The sequence below is a fragment of the Zalophus californianus genome, chromosome 15, assembly GCF_009762305.2.
Source record: "Zalophus californianus isolate mZalCal1 chromosome 15, mZalCal1.pri.v2, whole genome shotgun sequence".
NCBI lineage: Eukaryota > Metazoa > Chordata > Mammalia > Carnivora > Otariidae > Zalophus > Zalophus californianus.
Window position 1 is genome coordinate 57,427,371 of NC_045609.1, and position 18,414 is coordinate 57,445,784.

General features: G+C 49.1%; 1 protein-coding gene across 5 annotated transcripts; it reads right to left on the reverse strand.

The window, feature by feature from the left end:
- Positions 1-610: 610 nt before the first annotated feature.
- On the reverse strand, positions 611-8,199 carry AVPI1 (arginine vasopressin induced 1). 5 transcript variants are annotated; one of them, XM_027588035.2, is made up of 4 exons: positions 8,045-8,152; positions 6,403-6,604; positions 2,185-2,481; positions 611-1,216 (listed from the first exon to the last, which is right to left on the reverse strand). In XM_027588035.2, exons 3-4 carry the CDS (start codon positions 2,469-2,471, stop codon positions 1,057-1,059), a joined length of 447 nt encoding a protein of 148 aa, XP_027443836.1. In that variant the 5' UTR covers positions 2,472-2,481; positions 6,403-6,604; positions 8,045-8,152; the 3' UTR covers positions 611-1,056. The 5 variants fall into 5 exon arrangements, with proteins under 5 accessions (XP_027443836.1, XP_027443828.1, XP_027443813.1 ...); XM_027588027.2 differs by lacking the exon at positions 8,045-8,152 and adding an exon at positions 5,731-5,831; XM_027588012.2 differs by lacking the exon at positions 6,403-6,604 and having other exon boundaries at positions 8,045-8,199.
- Between the last annotated feature and the right edge of the window lie 10,215 nt (positions 8,200-18,414).

The window sequence follows — 18,414 nt, forward strand, 5'->3', positions numbered from 1 at the left end:
GTAATTAACATATAGTGTATTATTAATTTTAGAAGTAGAGTTCAGTGATTAATCAGTTGCATATAACACCACCTTAAAGGTTTTTAGGCTAGGAAACCTCAGGTAATGCCAGAGGCTTAAGAATGATTGGTCCAGCTGTGGACCCACCTCAGGATGGTTGGCCCACGGGGATGAAGAAACCAGCTGCAGGGCTGGCAGCCAGGACGTTGACTGCAGGCTCACTGCTCACTATGCAAGGCCGACGGGAAGAGTCTTTCCCCTTCTAGAACTGGCCAGAGTCCAGGAGCCCTCTCTCTCCCGTGGATCAGGACTGCCCTGAAGAGATGCTTCCATCTCCTGATCGGACAACCTCTGGAAAAGGAGCCTTGGGCACAGGGAACTAGGGGACGGGGGGTTCCCAGGGAAGGGGGGGCTCCCAGGGACGGGGGGCTCCCAGGGAAGGGGGCTCCCAGGGACGGGGGGCTCCCAGGGAAGGGGGCTCCCAGGGACGGGGGGCTCCCAGGGACGGGGGGCTGTCCTATTTTCTCCTTCCTGGAGTAAGTGCAACCTTTCATCCCCTGGCTCCAGAGTGGCCATCTGGGGACCCTCCCTTTCTGTGACAGACACACTGTTGTTGATGTGAATGTTTTTATTTTGCCACTTAAACCACAGTTTCCTTGTGCTAGCCTGACGGGTAGGGGTGTGGGCAGGCCGCCGGGCCACGGGTTACAGGAGCAGCAGGAGGGTTAGGAGCAGGAGTGGCAAGATGCTCCATCGGAGTGCCCATCACTTGACTCTCGGGGGAATATCATGCAGCCCAGGTGTACTGTTAGATGGGAAGAGCTGAGGCGCTGTTTCTCCACGTTCTGGTGAGGAATGGGTCCCACATAACCTAGAGCTCAGGGGACGTTTCCAGTCCTGTTCTGAATGGAGCAGGCCAGTGGCGGTGGTCTTTCATTTACCCCTGCGGGGCTGTCTTGCCTCAGGTCTCTCTTCCTTCTTCAGCTCCTGGGCCCTTTGGCAAAAGTCCCTCTGGTTCCTGGGGAAGATACTGCCGTTCCCAGCCCCTTCCCTGGATCAGTGTCTGATCTGATGGAGGTAGCTTGTGGGGCCTGGCTTCTTCCAGTTCCGGCGGATCCTGGCAGTTGTCCTCCTGGAGTTCAGATACTGATCGCCAGAAGCCGTCTCCGTGGCACCACTCTGTGGGTCAGCCAGTGGAGTGCAGGGCTCGGGCATTCTGCAGAGAACAAGTGTGTGGCAGGCCCACATCAATAGGAAGAGCAGAATGGGGGCTAAAGAGATTGTGGTCATGATGAACTATTAAAACACACTGGTCGGGGTAAAACGGGACCAGGGCTCGGGTCTCGTCTGCCCTCTGAGAGCTAAAGACTAGGCAAAGCTTTCAGATTTCTTCTCTGTAAAGAGAGCTGGACTAGATCAGGGTGTGTGATACTCTGCATTTCTCCAGCTTCCTCATGCTGTCCTCATGGCAGTCATCCTTAGTCCGCTGTGATACGAGACTCGAGGAACCAAGTACCCTCCTTAGCAAGGTGCTTTAAACAGGGACTGCAAGTCAACTGGAGTTAATCTGAGCAAGGGCCTGATTTGCTTCCCCTGGAACTGATGACTCGGGAGACCTGTTCAGGTCTAATGCCCTGACTGGGGGCCCCGAGAAGGCAGCGGGAAGAATAGAGCCCAGAGCAGAACCCACAGTGATTGGCTAGGCCATGTGGTTCAGCCTGAGCTCGTGGGGCTCACTGTTCCCAGGCTGTCAGTGACCTAGGCACAGGGGGATGACTAGGGGAAGTTTCAAGTTCCTCAACAATTTCCAAACCTCAATACCTCTACCGAACCTTCCTACGCTATAGTCTCTAAAATCCCACAGGCGAGATTTTAACCAGGCTTACTTGTGATTCTTACCTGTTCTATGATAGGGAAACAAATTTTCCCAAACAACAGTCCCTCCCACCTGGCTGAGAATCACTGCAAAATTAGGACCCAGCACCCCTTCCCATGGAAGTTCACAGGGTCCAGTATGACTCCAGTAGTAACAGCAATCATAGCACTGCCTAGACCTGACCACCCTCGTGGCAGGTACTTTACAGTGAGGCCAAGTCAGTGGCGCCAGGTCCCCGCGCCGGGAAATGGTGGCGGGGGCACCCTTAGTGCTCACCTTCCCTCAGCCCTCCAGTCCCAGGAACCCACCTGAGCCGGCTGCAATGGTGCAGTGAGTGGCCCAGGGCTTGCGGCCGGGGGGGCCTCTTCCTGCGCAGCCTCCTCAAAGCCTCTGCCACACGGTGGTCTCCTGCACACTCCCAGATGATCTGTGCCCGCTCCTCGGCCAGCTGGTCCCCACTGCGCTGAAACAGGCCCTGGATCTGCAGCAGCTCAGCGTCCTGGAAGATGTTGGCCGAGGCCTGCTTGCGGCTCCGGGCCTCAGCCGGGGCCTGCCAAGGGGGCGGCTCACTCACCACAGAGGCTGGGGTGCCCATCCTGGGTGCTCTGCGGAAGGAAAGCATGGAGAGACATCAGCTTAGCAGGCCCTTCCCAAACCTGGGGTCCCGACCAATACAAGGCTTCTTGGTGTTTCTATTCTCCAGGAGCCAATGTGCAGTTAAGTCTTGACCTAAAGTCACTCTAACTTCCAGGGCACCTGGGGGAAATAGTATGAATAATGACAGTCAAACTTGATCAGAAAGTGCTTATGTGTGCAACACATGTAGTATCTCCCTGGAGAGTCACAGCAACCTGTGACATAAGCATGGTTTATCCCCACCATACAGGTGAAGAAGTGCAACTCAGTGAAATGGCCGTTGGCAGTCACAAAGCCTTGTGTAAGTGCAGAAGCGGCAGTAGAAGCCAGGTTGGTCTGGCTGTAAAGCCCAGGCAGACCCCAGGATACCTAGGTCCTAAGGACAGTGCTGGCAGCACCCACCGCACTGTGTGGCACATTTAAGTGTACCGGGCATGGCTCTAAGACTTGTAGTCACATAACTGCACAGCAGCCCTGTGGGAGGGAGGGTAGTGAATCCTCATTTCACTAGTGAAGAGACTGAAGAACAGAATCTAGATCTCTCTGATGCTAAGGCCCAGGCCCCGTAGCACAGAAGTGAGGGGAGGGTATGGGCTTGGGCTGCCTAGGCTGGAATCCCACTTCTAGCCACCTCCACCACTGTCTAGCTCAGCTGCCTCCTGTACCGACTCCTACTTCCCAGAGTCGCAGTGAGCTCGATGTTCTATTCTGCTTTCCCATCTGTAACACAGAACAGTCATCCCACCTATTTTCAAGACCCTGGAGACAGACCAAGTCCACATAGTTTAGCATAGTATGAAATAGATCTAACTGCAGTCCAAAAGGCCATGGAGAGCAACACGGGCATAGAGGCGGCAACAGGGTTAGAATATACAACCATGGGCAGAGGCTGAAATCTGTAAGAAAGTTCAATAAAAGGAAGGCTCATGTCAATGCTCCCCCCTCCACAATAGGAAATGAAAATTAAATGATCTTCCTCAGTTCTAGAGAGTTCAATTTGAATAATAAAAGGAGGCTCACTCACCCTATCCTTGTCTCCAGTACAGCCTGAAAACACTATGAGATTGGAAAGCAGAGTAGACAAGGAAGACCAAGGGACCTTGGCATTACACAGAACTGGACTCAAAATCCCAGACCTGCCACCTTCCTAGTGGTGACCCTAGGCAAGTTACTCAACGTCTCTGAGCCTCTCTGCTTAGCTGTAAAGCCTCATAACCACTTCTCAGGATTGCTGTAAGGATTGAGTGAGTCTAGGGTGGTATGGTATCAGGTAAGAGCCAAATAAATGTGAATTCGTACCCTCCCCCTGCCCCCCCGCCGCCCCTTTTGGCCTCCTTGACTTTTGTACTTGGGTCAGGGGTGTGATAGGATCCCTGTTCCTCTGTTCTGGCCTGAGCCAGCTGAGGACTTGCCTGTGCTCCCTGCGCCCCTCAGCCCCAGGCCTGATGGCAAAGGCCAGGCTGCTACACCAGACCTCAGCTCATTCCAGTGAGCTATGGAGATACCTGTCACCCAGAAACTAGCTTAGAAAGGGAATAAAAATTAAAATACATTTCAGTACAAAACGTCCATGCTCATTGTAACCAACAGGATGGAAATCACCTAAAGCATTCCCAGCTTCGTGGCCCTTACGCTCACCTGCCTTTGTTCTCCTGAGAGTTTGAGACCTCTCTCCATCCCATTTAGACTCCGCAAATGTAACTGGCCCTCCCTCCTCCTCACCTCAATATCCACCCTCCTTATTCCAGTAATTTCCACACTCACCCTGTCCGAGTGTCTAGGCCTCCTCTCATAAGAACCCCACTCTCTTCAAAAGGTTTAATAAATAAACCTGTAGAAGACTTTCAGCTAAATTAACTCCATAAAAATTGTGCTTTTTATCTGGACATGGGAACTTAAAATCTCTCTCTCCTTAGGCACTATTACGGAATCCAGTTAAAAACCTAGTATGTGTGGTAATTAACTCCCCTGAGCTGGATGATAAAAACATACTGTGGCCAGAAAACAATAGCAGGGAACACTTTGCAGGCTGATAAAAAAGCTGACTCTGGGTCATTTACTCTGCATCAGGTGATAAGACAGTATGCATGCTATTTCATCCTCAACACAATTCTAGGAATCGGGCACGGTCACCCTCCTCCCAGCTCAGAGAAGCAAAGGAAGCTGAGACACAGATTCAATGCCAGGGCCTCAGCCAAGGCCAGGACCTGGTGTGAGGGGCTGCAGCTGTGTCTGAAAACCTCAGCTGCCTTCACAGCCGAGCAGCTCAAAGCATGCTGCTGCCCATCATTTCTGTGGGGGATATTTCACTATTCTCACCTAAGTCACCAAGGGGGAAACCTGCCGGTGGAAAAGGAAGAACCACACAAGGCAGGGGCGGGGTTGTAGAATTTATTTTAATCTTTTCAGTAGCGTCAAAGCTGTTTACTGCGTGACCCACTGTTCTAGCCTTGAACCTGCGGCAATCTAAAGAGGAAGATCCCCCAGCTTCCAAAACAAATCTGGAACTGCAGCCCAACCCAGTGCACACAGTACTGGCTTATGAGTCAGAGCCCTAGGCATGCCACTCACTGGCTGAGGGGCCTTCGGTACTTCTCCTCCCTGGGCCTCTGCTTCCCCCTTACATCTGTAAGAACAGGTTGATGCTTATGGTCTCTGAGGGCGTGTGCAGAGTCAGTGATTCTCTGACGAGGCTAGGTCAGTACGGAAGCGGTGACTGGGTTTGCTTGGCTGCCAAGGCCTAGATGCAACATGTGTGGACAGGTCTGGCTAATTAGGTGCCAGGAAATTCCCCAACCAGTAATTCTTCTCTGCCCTCCTCAATCTTCCCCGGAGACAAGGCACTGTTTTGCTGGTGGGATGTGGGGTTTAAGGTCTGGGAGAAGACAGAGAACTCACTGCTCTAAAGCACTCCGGTGACCTAGGCTGGCTATGACCAAGCCTGGGGCACACTCCTAGGCTGGTCTGGGGGGTGGGAGAAGAGGTGGTATCGTTTCTCTCAGATTCAGGCAATCTTACCCTCCCTTCGGAGAGAACAGCAACCGGATTAAGTAGCAGCAGCTGTCTAAGGGATAGCTTGGAGTCCGATTCCCAGATCCTCCCAGCCACCTCTGCGTGGCTACAAGGCCCTACAAGGCCCTACCTCCAGCCTCTAGCGTCTGAGTTAAAACACACCAACAAACCATCTGGGGAGTCTAAGCCTCCAGCTTCAAACATACCCTCCGTGCAGCTTGGGGCGGGGGGCCTTGGCACCTCCAGATTTTGAGGATCCTCACTCTCGGCTCTTGCTTGCCACCCTGGGATTCAGCCAGCACTAAGACTGGTAATAAAAATCAGTGGATTTCACATAGGATTACATGTAAACTTTGGGAAAATGAATCAGAACACTTTAATTATCAGAAGAAACTTTTTTTTTTAAGATTTTATTTTTAAGTAATCTCTACACCCAATAAGGAGCTTGAACTTACAACCGGAGATCAAGAGTAGCATGCTCCACCGACTGAGCCAGCCAGGCTCCCCAGAAGAAACGTCTATCTTATTCAATGTGTTATTTGCCCCCTAATTTCTTGGACAAGACCTGAATCCAAGAAAGTCAGTGTATACTTGAACAATGGTACTTTTTTAAACTGGAAAATGACACCACAGGGATACTAAAAGATTACAAATGGATCGTTCATTCCAGAGCTGACATGAAAGAATATAAACATGGGTCTGTAAGCAAATGAGTAAAAACTCATTGCAAAAAACTTCAGTTTGCCATAAACTAGCTTAAAATGAACCCCCAAAGTAAATACCAAATGTGGAAAATGACAAAGTTCAACTTGTTTTGAAATAGGCAATAAATGAACCGGAGAACTCTAACAAAGAAGTATATTTAAAAAGTGACTCACCATGCAATGAACTTGTAATACATAAATACAGTGCACAACTGCGCATCCTTTGTAGTATATGAAGCTCTGTTTAGACACAGCTATTCCGACCGTGGTCTCAGGGAGGCACACGTAACCACGAGAGGCAGAACACATCTGCGTGAGCTGGGCCACTTTCACACTCAGCTCCCCTCCTTCAGATAACCCTGCTGATGGCAATAATCTGTAATCGGAGGCAAAGGGCCTCTTGGATGAAGAACTGGAGGCTCTGGCCCAAGGCCCAAATCAACACTTGTGGCCCTGGCCTGCTTCCCTGCCCCCTGGACAGGAGCCCAAATCTGTGGCTCCTCCACTGGGAGGCCCAGTCCACTTGGCTGTGTGAGCCCCCCAGGCCTTCAGGGCCTAGCCTCCGCCAGGAGTGCCTGAGAGAACTGCATACACGTTAGTCTCCAAAGCTAATGTGGAAGTGGAGAAAGGAACCGGGCCTTACCCCCAGACCAATTCTCACATACGTCTGGAAAATAAACTCTAGATGTAGGAATAACTCTTTTTAAGAGTTGAAGAACACTGAATTCTGGCTGTGCCTCTGAAAACCAGGTGACGTTCCCGTTCTCCCCTGCCCCATTTTGCTCATCATCAAAATAGAATAGCGAGAGTAAATAACCCGTAAGGGGATAAGGGAGATAAAATTAAAGCATCCATCCCAGTACATTGCAGCATGAATGAGTGATGTAAGGGAAAGGCTGTTTAACAACTAGGCAGTATAGAATCATTGTCATTTGCATGAAACTCCCTCAAAAGGGGCCTTCACTCTTGGGAAAAGGGGTGTAAAGGGAGATGGATTCATCTGCGGACTTTTAAGACACAGCAGCTTGCTCCATGTCAAGCACAGAACATCACTTTCAAATAGGTGATCTTTTTAATCCTCACCCCATGAAGAGGCACTATAGTTACAGGTTATACCCATTTTACAGACGAGAAAGCTGAGCTCAGAAAGGTTAAGTAACTTGCCCAAAGTCAAACAGGAGGTAGGTGGTGAGGCTGGATACACCCCGGTAGTATGACCCCAGCGCCCAGCCTCTCAGCCGGTGTTATTTTTGTCCTGCCACATGGCTGACGAGGTCTTCAGGGGAAGGAACGACCCAGTAGGCTCTGAAACCCCTCGGAGCCTTCTATCTGCTTCTGCGGGTTTCGGAAGGCGCAGGGATTGAAAGTCAGGTCTCCCAAGCCAGCCTCGGCGCGCTCAGCACTCCACGGCCCCGCGGGGAGTTAGAGAGATTACTCACCACGCTGAAGGGCAGCGCCGACAGACCTCAAATCGGGATAGGGCAGGCTAAGATGTGCCCACCCCAACCCCTTCACGGCCTTTCGAATGGGCGGGCGTAGCTCTGCGCTTCCTGCTGCGAAGGTGCTCACCAGGACTAGGCAGTGTTCACCCACAGGACGAGAGCTTGGGAGGGGATATCCTGGCCCAGGTCGCAGGGCGACATCCCCAGCACAGGTCAGCCCCCGGGGCTCAGACGTGGCCGAAGCTTCGCACAACGCCGGGCCCTAAGTGGACCTCCGGGTTCGGGTCCCAGCGGCACCCGGGCTCTGACGGCCCGCCCGCCCGCTCGCTCGCCCGCTCCCACCGCAGCGCGAGCCGGGCCTCCGATCTACGTACCTGGCTGCCCAAGGCGGGCCACCTAGGTCACTGCCGCGACTCCCGGGAGAAAGCGCTCCCCAGCCGGGAAAGAACCAATCCACCGCCGAGCCTGGGTGAGAGCTCCCCGCGAGCCTTCCAAAATCGAACGCGGAGACGCTGTGGGCCAATCATCAGCAACAGAGGGGCGAGGGGCGTGTCCAGGCTCCGCCCCCTTCCCTCCGCCGGCCTCGAAACCCGAGTGCGAAGATTCCCCGGGTCCAATCAGCAGCGGAGCAGCGACGGGGGGCGTGTCCGCCGGGGCCCCTTCCCTCCGCCCTCGGCCGCCCTAGCGCGGCGCCCGGAGGCGCCCCCTTCATTGACGTCAGTGGCCTGGGAGAGCAGGGTTTTGCTGGCGCGGGAGCGGGGCGGGGCCGCATTCCAGCCTCGGGGTGCGGGGCGGCAGGCCCTGCAGGGTACACGTGACGCGTGCCCCCTCTCCTGGGCCCTAGGCCAGCGCGCACCGCGCCGCGCCCCTTGCAGCGTGTGGCCCTCTGCAAATAGATACGCAGTTCCCTTAAATCCACTTCCCAGACGGACCACTTGTCTTCTGGCTCCAGCTTTGAGGGAAAGGAAGGGATGGTGATATCTTGGGCTTTAAAGCTAGAATGCCGTGGGTTCAAATCTTAAGCCGTCTATGCAACCTTGGGCCAGTTACCTAAATGAGCAGTATTAGGAAGGTTTTATACATTCATTGGACAGTGGTCCATTAGGGACCCATCCTGTCCAAGTTCCTTAACAGGCAGTGAACTGGAGACTTCTGTAAGCCTGTGCCCTGGGGGAATTTACAGCCTAGTAAGGAAGGTAGACGTTAAAGAGCTGAAAACATTTAGTAGTGATTACAGTTATAAACATAAAAGGGTCAAACGGGAGGAAACTCAACTCCCTGTAGGAGGTCCTGGGAGGTAGAAGAAGTAACATTTATTAAGCTAAGAAAGGAAGGAGAAGTTGAAGTTGGTCAAATGAAGAGGAGTGGGTCTGGGAAGAGTGTTTAAGGAAGAAAGAATGGCATGTGCGAAGTCTAGGAGGTAGCTTGACAAAGGAGGACTTGCTATGAGACCCGGGGCAGGGCTAGCAAGGGGCAGAGTGGTGAGAAAGCAGAAGGCAGAGGTGGACGGTGAAAAAGTTTCCATTTCACTCTCTGAGGGGAATAGCATTATATATATTGTGTAACAGATATTTTATAGCACTTACCATGTGCCAGTAATGCCAGTCAGCACTTTACAAATATTAGTTCATTTCATCCTCATGAAAAATTTGTGTTTTTAGAAGGTCACTTTGGTCGCAGCTTGGAACTTGTATTAGAGGGCTTGGGAGTGGATGCAGTGGCCAATGGGTTCTTCTCCTTTTTTTTTTTTTAGGTTTATTTATTTATTGGTGGGGGGAGTGGGCAGAAGGAGAGGGAGAGAGAGAACCTCAAGCAGACTCCCTGCTGAGTGCAGAGCCAACGCTGGGCTCCATCCCATGACCCTGAGATCACGACGTGAGCCAAAATCAGTATTCGGATGCTTAACCGACTGAGCTACCCAGGTGCCCCCAATAGGTTCTTGATAAATGCTTGGTTAGTTTTTTGGAAGATGAGGAGTTGTTTGCACACAGGTTCAAAAATGGTCAGGAAGGTGCCTGGGAATAGGCAGCTAGGTCTCCCTGACTTCTATTTCACTTCAGAGCCGACCTTCATGGTCGTTTAAGTGTGATCTCTCCTCTGTAAAATTTCCGAGGGGAAAGAGTAAAAGCCAGCATATAAGGATTTGTGGGTCCCTTTCTGCAAGGTGGAAGGAATGTTTGGGAGCTGTTCTTCCTCATCCTATGGTCTCTAGTTCCTCTTTCCATCCCGCACAAAAACAACATCAGCAAGTGCTTTGCTGTTTTAAAGTGTTTTAACAATGGTTTCTCTTTGCTTTTCCTGAAGACCTAGGGAAATAGCAAAAAGAATAAAGAAGTCAGCCATGTTCGTCTCCAATAGAAGGCACTCATTGCTGCAAAGCCTTTCAGCCAACTGCTTGGCTCAAAAGAGGAGTCTGTGGAGTCCTAAACAGGAAGGCTGGGCTTGAACCAGGGACGCCCTGTTCCCTGGTCTCAGAAATAGGAAGGCCAAACTCTTGGCATTATCAGTGCTTGGAGAGCCTAGGACTTCTGATGCCACGAGCTCAGATGAGCATACCAGGGTGAGAATTAGGAACCTGTGGTTTCTGGGTCAGATGTGACTAAGGCTGGGTGGAGAACATCTGATGTCTTCCCACATTTTTGCAGGCGTGTGACCATGCGCTTACCAGACAATGGAAACATTTCTATTGTTACAGCTTTATGATTCCATAGGTCTGATGAGAAGACAGGGCACTTCTATCATGCAGGAGTGGAGGATTTGGGATCAACCCCCCAACGGGGGGGGCCCTGTTTGGAAGAGAAGGTCAACTCTGAGGAATGGAGCCCTGGTGTAATTCAGGCCAAGACTTGGTTTTACCAGGGATCAGGTTATGGTGAGGTGAGTGAGGAATACTCCTTGGGTGCAATACTTAAAGGGACACCAAAACAAAAGCAGAAACAAAAACAAAAACCCGGTAATCAAGATAAATATTTTAATGTAATATTTTTTAAAAATCAAAATTAATGTAAAACATCCACGGTGAACAAAATATCAACACTTAAAATAAAGACCGCTTGTTTGTTTTATGACCTGGTGTCATTTTGCAACAGGAATAGTCATTTCCTATCAGCCCATGGCTCCCACATAGGCCGCCATTATGCCCCCTGCCAGTTAGCTTTATGACGACTGAAAATAGTGTGTGAATCGATTGGGCAACACAAGGCCTTATGTATGGTCATGTTTTTTGATTGTGCGGCTTTCATCAACTTTTTCCATTTAATTCAGAGAATATTTTGATAGGTGTGTAGAGGAGTGCACCTGTTTCCTTTTGCCTTGGGCGCCAGTGTGGCTCAGCAGAGTACTAATTTCTAGGGGAGTAGAGTCTAGGAGAGGGGTTCCAGCTGTTCAACCTTAGGCAAATAATCTAACCTCTCTGCTTTCCTAGTTTCTCATCTATAAAGTGGAAATAATCATACCCACCTCTCTGTGTTACTGTGAGGTGCTATAGGCATAGTGCGCAATAAGAAACCTTGCTATAGACACCAAACCAGCATTTGACTCCTTTGATCTCTGTCCTGCAGGAAATGCTCAAGCAGCCCTTGCAAATGGTTCCCCGGTGGACTTGAGGTTTGTTCCAGTGGGTTTGTTGTTGCTCTCTGTCCTGTCCTGGGGAGAGCAGAGAGAACTTTCACACTCAGCTGACAAGCAATAGTATGACTGTTGAGTCAACTCTGTTTTTCTTGATAAATGCTCTTGGTAATTCTAAACTTTTTAAAAAGCACCCTTCTGCTTAGGACATTACACAAGACAACTTACTACAGCCCTCTTCTCTGCACTGTAGCTAGCAGCTGAGAAGAGCAAAGCCCTACAGACAAATGGTACATTATATAGAAACACTACAAAACAAAGCAATGCAAAACAAAAAAACCCACACCTAATCTGACTCGTGTACATTAGAATTAAAGGTCAATTTTGTAGTAATCTCCTCGGCAGACTACAAAATAGCACAGGCTGGGTGGCTTAACAAGAGAAATTTGTGCTCTCACAGCTGTGCAGGCGAGAAGTCCAAGATCAAGGTGGCAGCGCATCCGGTTTCTGGTGAGAGCTGTCTTCCCTGGTTGCAGACGGCCGCCTGCTCACCGTGTCCTCATATGGTGAAGAAAGAGAGGGAGCTTTCTGGTGTCTCTTCTTATAAGGGCACTAATCCTATCAGATCGGGGCTGCACTCTTATGGACCTCTCACTTAACCTTAATGACTTCCTTACTCCAAATATAGTTATATTGGAGGGCAGAGCTTCAACATGTGAATTTTGGGGGACACAATTCAGTCCATAGCAAGTATGAACTCATGGTTTTTAACATACAGATAAGTAGATATAGAAATAAATAAGTTGTAAATGTATGTGTATGTTTAAATGTGTATGTGTATGTATATACATGTGTGTGTGTTCTCCAGCTGTGTCTTCTGAAAGGGCCTAGAAGTGATGATACCCCAATAGGAATAAGCACATTTACAATCCACATACCGAGTTCTCAGTACCATCCTCCACAACAGGAACCGTGGCTCCTTGGAGAAATGATCTCAACCCCTCTGGGGCTGAGAAAGTTCAGGATGATTCTAGAACATCTTGTCCTGGAAAGTAAGGAAGTACTCAAAGAATGATGGAAACACATCAAAAGGACGAGGAGTCCGTTTATAAGGGCTCCCATTAGCAAGTGCAGAGCATCAAAATGAATCATAGCAGTAACAGATTATAACCCAGTGGGTGAAATAATACCTAAGTCCATAGCAATATAAATAAATGAATAAATAGGCAAACAGAGGAGAAGAAAAAGGCCTTTCTTATAGTAATATACCAACCAATAAGTGTAGAAGGAATGAAGCAGCTAGAAAATCGTTAATGGCTACTAAAACAGCCCTGTGGCCAATTATAAAAACAAGGCATGTAGTAGCTTTGCTTATTTTTTCTCTGTTTGTTATATATACAGGGTGTTTTTTGTACATACTAACCGTTTTCTTTTTCTCTCTCTCCACGTTTTCATTTCATATGTAAGTTTATATGTAAGTTGTTAGAAGTTAATGTCACCAGGTTAGTCTTTAGTTAACAGTGTATTCCAAGGGACTCTGACAAAATCTGAGAAGTTTTTTTGTTTTTTGTTTTTTGTTTCTGAGCAGTATTTAATGCAGACCATTGGACTGTGTATCTCCTTATTTTGGAGAGGGGGGGTGAGAATGTCACCTCCAAGAAAGATAGCAGCTGTATCTCCTTAGGTGGTAATATTGAGTTGTTTCATTGTCGTATAGAAGTCCAAATGTGTATAGAGGGTTGCATATGGAAGTTGAGTCTCCAAAGAGGTAGACTGTACCAGTTATCTCTGTGATAATGGAGCTGAGTCCTGCAAATATTTCTCTTTTCCAGCAGGCACAATGCTCAGCCTTGTCAGCGGAGGGAGCCGGCAAGCCACCGTGGGAGGAAGGGTTTCTCTCCTTAGTTCTGGTGTGTCCTCTCACCAGGCTCCCGCAGCTTGCCAGGCTTCTCCAGGGCCTGCTGCTGGAGCTCAGGTGACTTCTCAGGTGCCAGGTCCCCCCGTCTAGGCTCCCGCGGTGTGGGCGGCTTGTTCAGCGCCTGGGTCCTACAGTGCGGGGCAGCCAGTAACACACACGGGCTGGTAGCTTCCCTCAGCCCCTTGGGTGGCTTTGCAGTAACCTTTTTTTTTTTTAAAGATTTTAAAAGATTATTTATTTATTTGAGAGACAGTGAGCATGAGTGGTGGGGAGGGGCAGAGGGGGCGAATCTTCAAGCAGACTCCCTGCTGAGCTCGGAGCCCCATGCAGGGCAGGATCCCATGACCCATGAGATCATGACCTGAGTCGAAACCGAGTTGGACATTTAACCAACTGAGCCACCCAGGCGCTCCATTTTGCAATAACTTTTGATGTCCATGCAGTAGCACCCCAGATGGCTGATTTCCGGCAAGTTCTACAAGGACAGCACCTCACTGACTTCTTCCCCATTTACTGAGCCACAGCTATGTCTCCTCTCTAAGGAGATCTGAATCTTGGCCCTGGTAGGAGGGAGGGGGAGGAGAGCTCTTCTTAAGGGCCTGTCTCAGCCCTAGGAGTAGTGGCTGTTGCTTAGGTCTTCTTTTCCTATATTCTTTAGAATTCTCTTTAACTTTTTTTTTAAGATTTTATTTATTTATTTGAGAGAGAGAATGAGAGAGAGAGAGAGCACATGAGAGCGGGGAGGGTCAGAGGGAGAGGCAGACTCCCCGCCGAGCAGGGAGCCCGATGCGGGACTCGATCCTGGGACTCCAGGATCATGACCTGAGCCGAAGGCAGGTCATGCCTTAACTGACTGAGCCACCCAGGCGCCCTCTCTTTAACTTCTTGTTAGCCAATGCCTCAGCACTCCATTAGAGTAAATAATAATTCCTTATATTGAGGTTTCCCTATGCAAATTACTGTGTGGTTTCTGCCTCGAGATTGGACTCTGGCTGATCCAGTGGAGGATAGCGAGACTGGTAGTGTGGTGAGGATAAAGAACCTCAGGTGAACAAAACTCACGTGAGAGCAGGCTTTGTCTTGCAAGCCAGTGATACCCTGAAACCAGTGAGCTGGGTGTCCAAGCTCTTTCAGAAGACAGTATTGATAATAAAGCTAACACATATGAGCTCTAGGCACTTTGCATCTCATTGAATCCTCCAAACAGCCCAGTGATACTGAGCCATTGCTGTTCATCTCATTATGCCAATGAAGAAGCTGAGGTTAGAGACTTGCACGATATCAACATGTCTTCCAGCTACAGCTGCCGCATAACAAATCACCCCAAAACTTAGTGGCATAAATGACCATTTTATTATGCTCATGGATTCTGTGGGTCAGGATGTTTTATTTATTTTTTAAGAGATTTTATCTATTTATTTGGTGGGGGAGGAGCAGAGGGAGAGGGACTCTAAAGTAGACTCCACATTGAGCACGGAGCTGGACGTGGGACCTCAGGTCTCATGACCCTGAGATCATGACCTGAGCTGAAATTAAGAGTGGGAGGCTTAACTGACTGAGTTACCCAGGTGCCCCAGGTCAGGATGTTTTAAAATGTCAGGATTTTGGTTTTATTTAGGAATAGTGAGGCCAACAGATCAGGTGATGGCTGCCATTGAAAAGATAACTTGGGGGGGGTGCTCAGTCAGTTAAGCATCTGCCTTCGGCTCAGGTCATGATCCTGGAGTCCTGGGATCGAGTCCCGCATCGGGCTCCCTGCTCAGCAGGGAGTCTGCTTCTCCCTCTGACCCTCCCCCCCTCTTGTGCTCTCTCTTTCTCACTCTCTCTCTCAAATAAATAAAATAAAATCTTTAAAAAAGAAAAGAAAAGATAACTTGTTACTCACAGTTCCCCAGAGGAAGGGACATGCCACACCACACATGGCCACACTGGGAAGCACCAGGTTCAGTCAGGAGGCAGAAGGAGCAAAATTATGGACATGAGCTTTTATTATAGTTTTTGTAGGAAGAAACGGGTGAAACAAAGTACGCAGCTAGGCAAGTTTAGGATTGGCTAGTTTGAATAATTCCAGCAGGCTCTGGGGCATAGGGACTGTCTGCAGTTGTCTGATACCTTTCCCTGGGATGATTAGGGCAGGGGAATATTGCCTCCTGGAGTGTAAGAGCCCAAATAAAGGAGGTGGTTTGGAGTATGGGCTCAGGATTGGTTGGTTTGCATGTCAAACGCATACTCACAGTCACATTATTTGCTATCTTTAGGAATTAGCTAAATCTGGGAGGGGCAATCCCTCCCTGGATCTGCAAGGTCCCAAGATGTCAAAACAACACAAAACAACAGAAAATAGAAAGGATGAATGATACACAGGAATTGAGATAGTGCACAGTGGGAGTGGCTTGTCTCTGCCCTTTGATGTCAGAACTCCGGCTGGAAGTCTTGAATGCAGGGGTTGCTTTGACAGCTGGGGGTTGGAATCATTTGAAAGCTCATTTCCTATGTCCGGTGCCTAGGATGGGAGAACTTGAAGGCCAAGACTGTTGACTGGAGTGCTTCGGTGGTTTCTCAATGTGACCTGGAACAGAGACTTCTTTCATGGTGGCTCAGGGCTGCAAGTGTGAGTTCTAGTGAGCAAGGCAGGAGTGGTTTTGTCTTTGGGACAGAACTTAGAAGTCATACAGTGTGGTTCCTGCCATCCTGTTTGTTATAACTGAGTCACAAGCTTACCCAGATTCAGGGGAAGGGGACATAGATGCAAGCATTCCAGTGTTTATAAGAAACAGAAATGTGTTTAAGATAGCTCAGGTAAAGAAGTACGGGGGTGTTGTTACTGGAAAGCACCAGTGAGTTCACAGAAATGAAGTGTATCAGAATAACCCGAAGCAAGTCACAGGCAGCTATCCTCTCTCAGTATAGCTGCCTGTGATGGTTAATTTTATGTGTCAGTTTGACTGGGCCACAGAGTGCCCAGAGATTTGTTCAGATATTATTCTGGGTGTGTCTGTGAGGGTGTTTTTGGATTAGATTAACATCTGAATTGGTAGACTGAGTAAAACAGATTGCCCTCCCTAATGTAGGTGGGCCTTGTCTAATCAGTTAAAGGCCTATATAGTACAAAAAGGCTGACCCTCCCATGAGTAAGAAGGACCTCCTTTTGCTAACTATTTGAGTGGAGACACTGTTGTGTGTGTGTTTTAGAGAGAGAGAGAGAGCATGTGTGCATGCATGCAAGTGGGGATGGGGGCAAGTGGGGGGGAGAGTCTTAAGCAGGCTCCATGCTCAGTGCATAGCCTGACATGGGGCTCCATCTCACAACCCTGAGATCATGACCTGAGCCGAAATCAAGAGTCAGAAGCTTAACCAACTGAGCCACCCAGGCACCCTGAGACATTGATCACCCCCACCCCCCTTCTTTGGACTCTAACTGAAACACTGGCTCTTCCTGGGTCTTGAGCCTGCAGCCTTTAGACTAAACTATGCCATGGCTCTCCTAGGTCTCCACCTTGCCAACTGCACATCTTGGGACTTAATAGCCTCCCTAATTACACTTTCTTACAATAAATCTATATGTATATATCTATCCATCCTGTTTCTTTAGACAACCCTAACACACTGCTCTTTTATCTGCAGATCAACTTCCTCTGCCAACTTGGGCTTTCTACTCCTCCTAAATTTGCCTCATGCACTGGCTTTGGTTACTCCAGAACATGCTCCATTTAGGAACGACCATTTGGCCAAATTCCAAAAGAAGGAATCTGATAGGCCCAGTTTGGGTCAGAAGAGGAGATGGGAAAGTAGGGGCAGAGCTTTATAGTATAAATATACCATCTATATCTAGAGCCACCACTCCAGTAGGGGCTCTGGGTACGGGGAGAGGGCCGCCATAGGAGAGGCAGGCAGCCTCCCAAAGCACTGAAGATTCTTGCTGCTTATCTTGATCCTTGAATGCCATGATGTTTGCTATTTTGGCATCTTCCTGATGGGTCAGGACAAGGTTCTTCTTGGTCTCCAGTGGTTTCTGTGATCTTTGATCTCTCTCAGTCATGGCAGTCATGTCCCTCGCTGACTGTCTTCGTTGGTGGGGGGGGGGTGGTTTGGCTGCAGAGAGGAAACCAGAGTTGGAGAAAATCTTCATGATTTGCCACATCTGTAAGAGGCCCCAGGGGTAATGGGAGTTGGAGACCAAGTGGTAGAGGAGGGGAGACCACATTTGCTTTTGTTCTGTGGTTTCAGTGAATAATGTCTTACTAAGAGTCCAGTGAGACTAGACCTAAGGGGCAAGTTCATGGTCAAAGTAGACTCAGGGAATCTCAGACAGTTGTAGTGTTTCCAGTGGTCCAGAAATCTAAATTTAGTTCCTAGCTTAATCTTTCTGAATCTTATTTTCCTCAACTGTCAAGTGGAGATAATGAATTACCTATCTCCCAAGGTTGTTGCAAGGGCCAAGGAGGAGATGCAGGTGAACACTCAGCACAAAAGCATCATCTGATGGAGACTCTCGGCTCTAGGCCAACCCTTGGACCTCATTCCTCTTGCTTTAAAGCTCCAGCTGTGGGTGGGCTAGAGAGTTCAGGGGACAAATCCCCCTTTCCTGGAGACCCTTCACATAGCAGGGTAAGAAATAGAAACAGCATACACAGGCTCCCCCAAGTGCAGATCTTGGGGCCTGTGAGAGCCACACCCACTCTCATGGCCCCCTGCCTGGCCCCCTACATGCTGACCATCTCTGTAGCATGGGGATCATTTTCTTTGTCACTGCTCAGGGGCAGTCCTCTGATGTCTTGTGACCTCCAAGATCAAGGCTGAAGTTTGAGATATACGCACTGATTAAAGGCCTGGATTTGGAGATCAAATATTTGAATTTCATTCTCCATTAGATATGTGACATTAGATAAGTCACATAAGCTCTCTGTGCCTCAGTTTCCTCATTTTAGAGTGGAGGTGGTTTTAATGGCCCTACCTCACAGAGCCGTTGTGGGAAGTAAGTGAGACAAGAGTGGAAAGCACCTGGCATGGTGCCTGGCATGTGGTAAATGCTTTGCAAACGTTGGTTACTACTATTGAGCCACTACCACTTTTATCTGAGGCTGACTGGCAGAGTGGTGGTGTTTGATTCAGTCCATCCTGGCTCAGAGTGTCCATCTTTATAGGTGAGGCCCCTCCTTTCCCCAGGAATACGGTCTGCTGGTATCTGCACATCCCCATCATAGTCCCAGTAGGAGGTCATCTTCAGCACCTCATGGGCAGCCAATTAGTAGTGAAGTA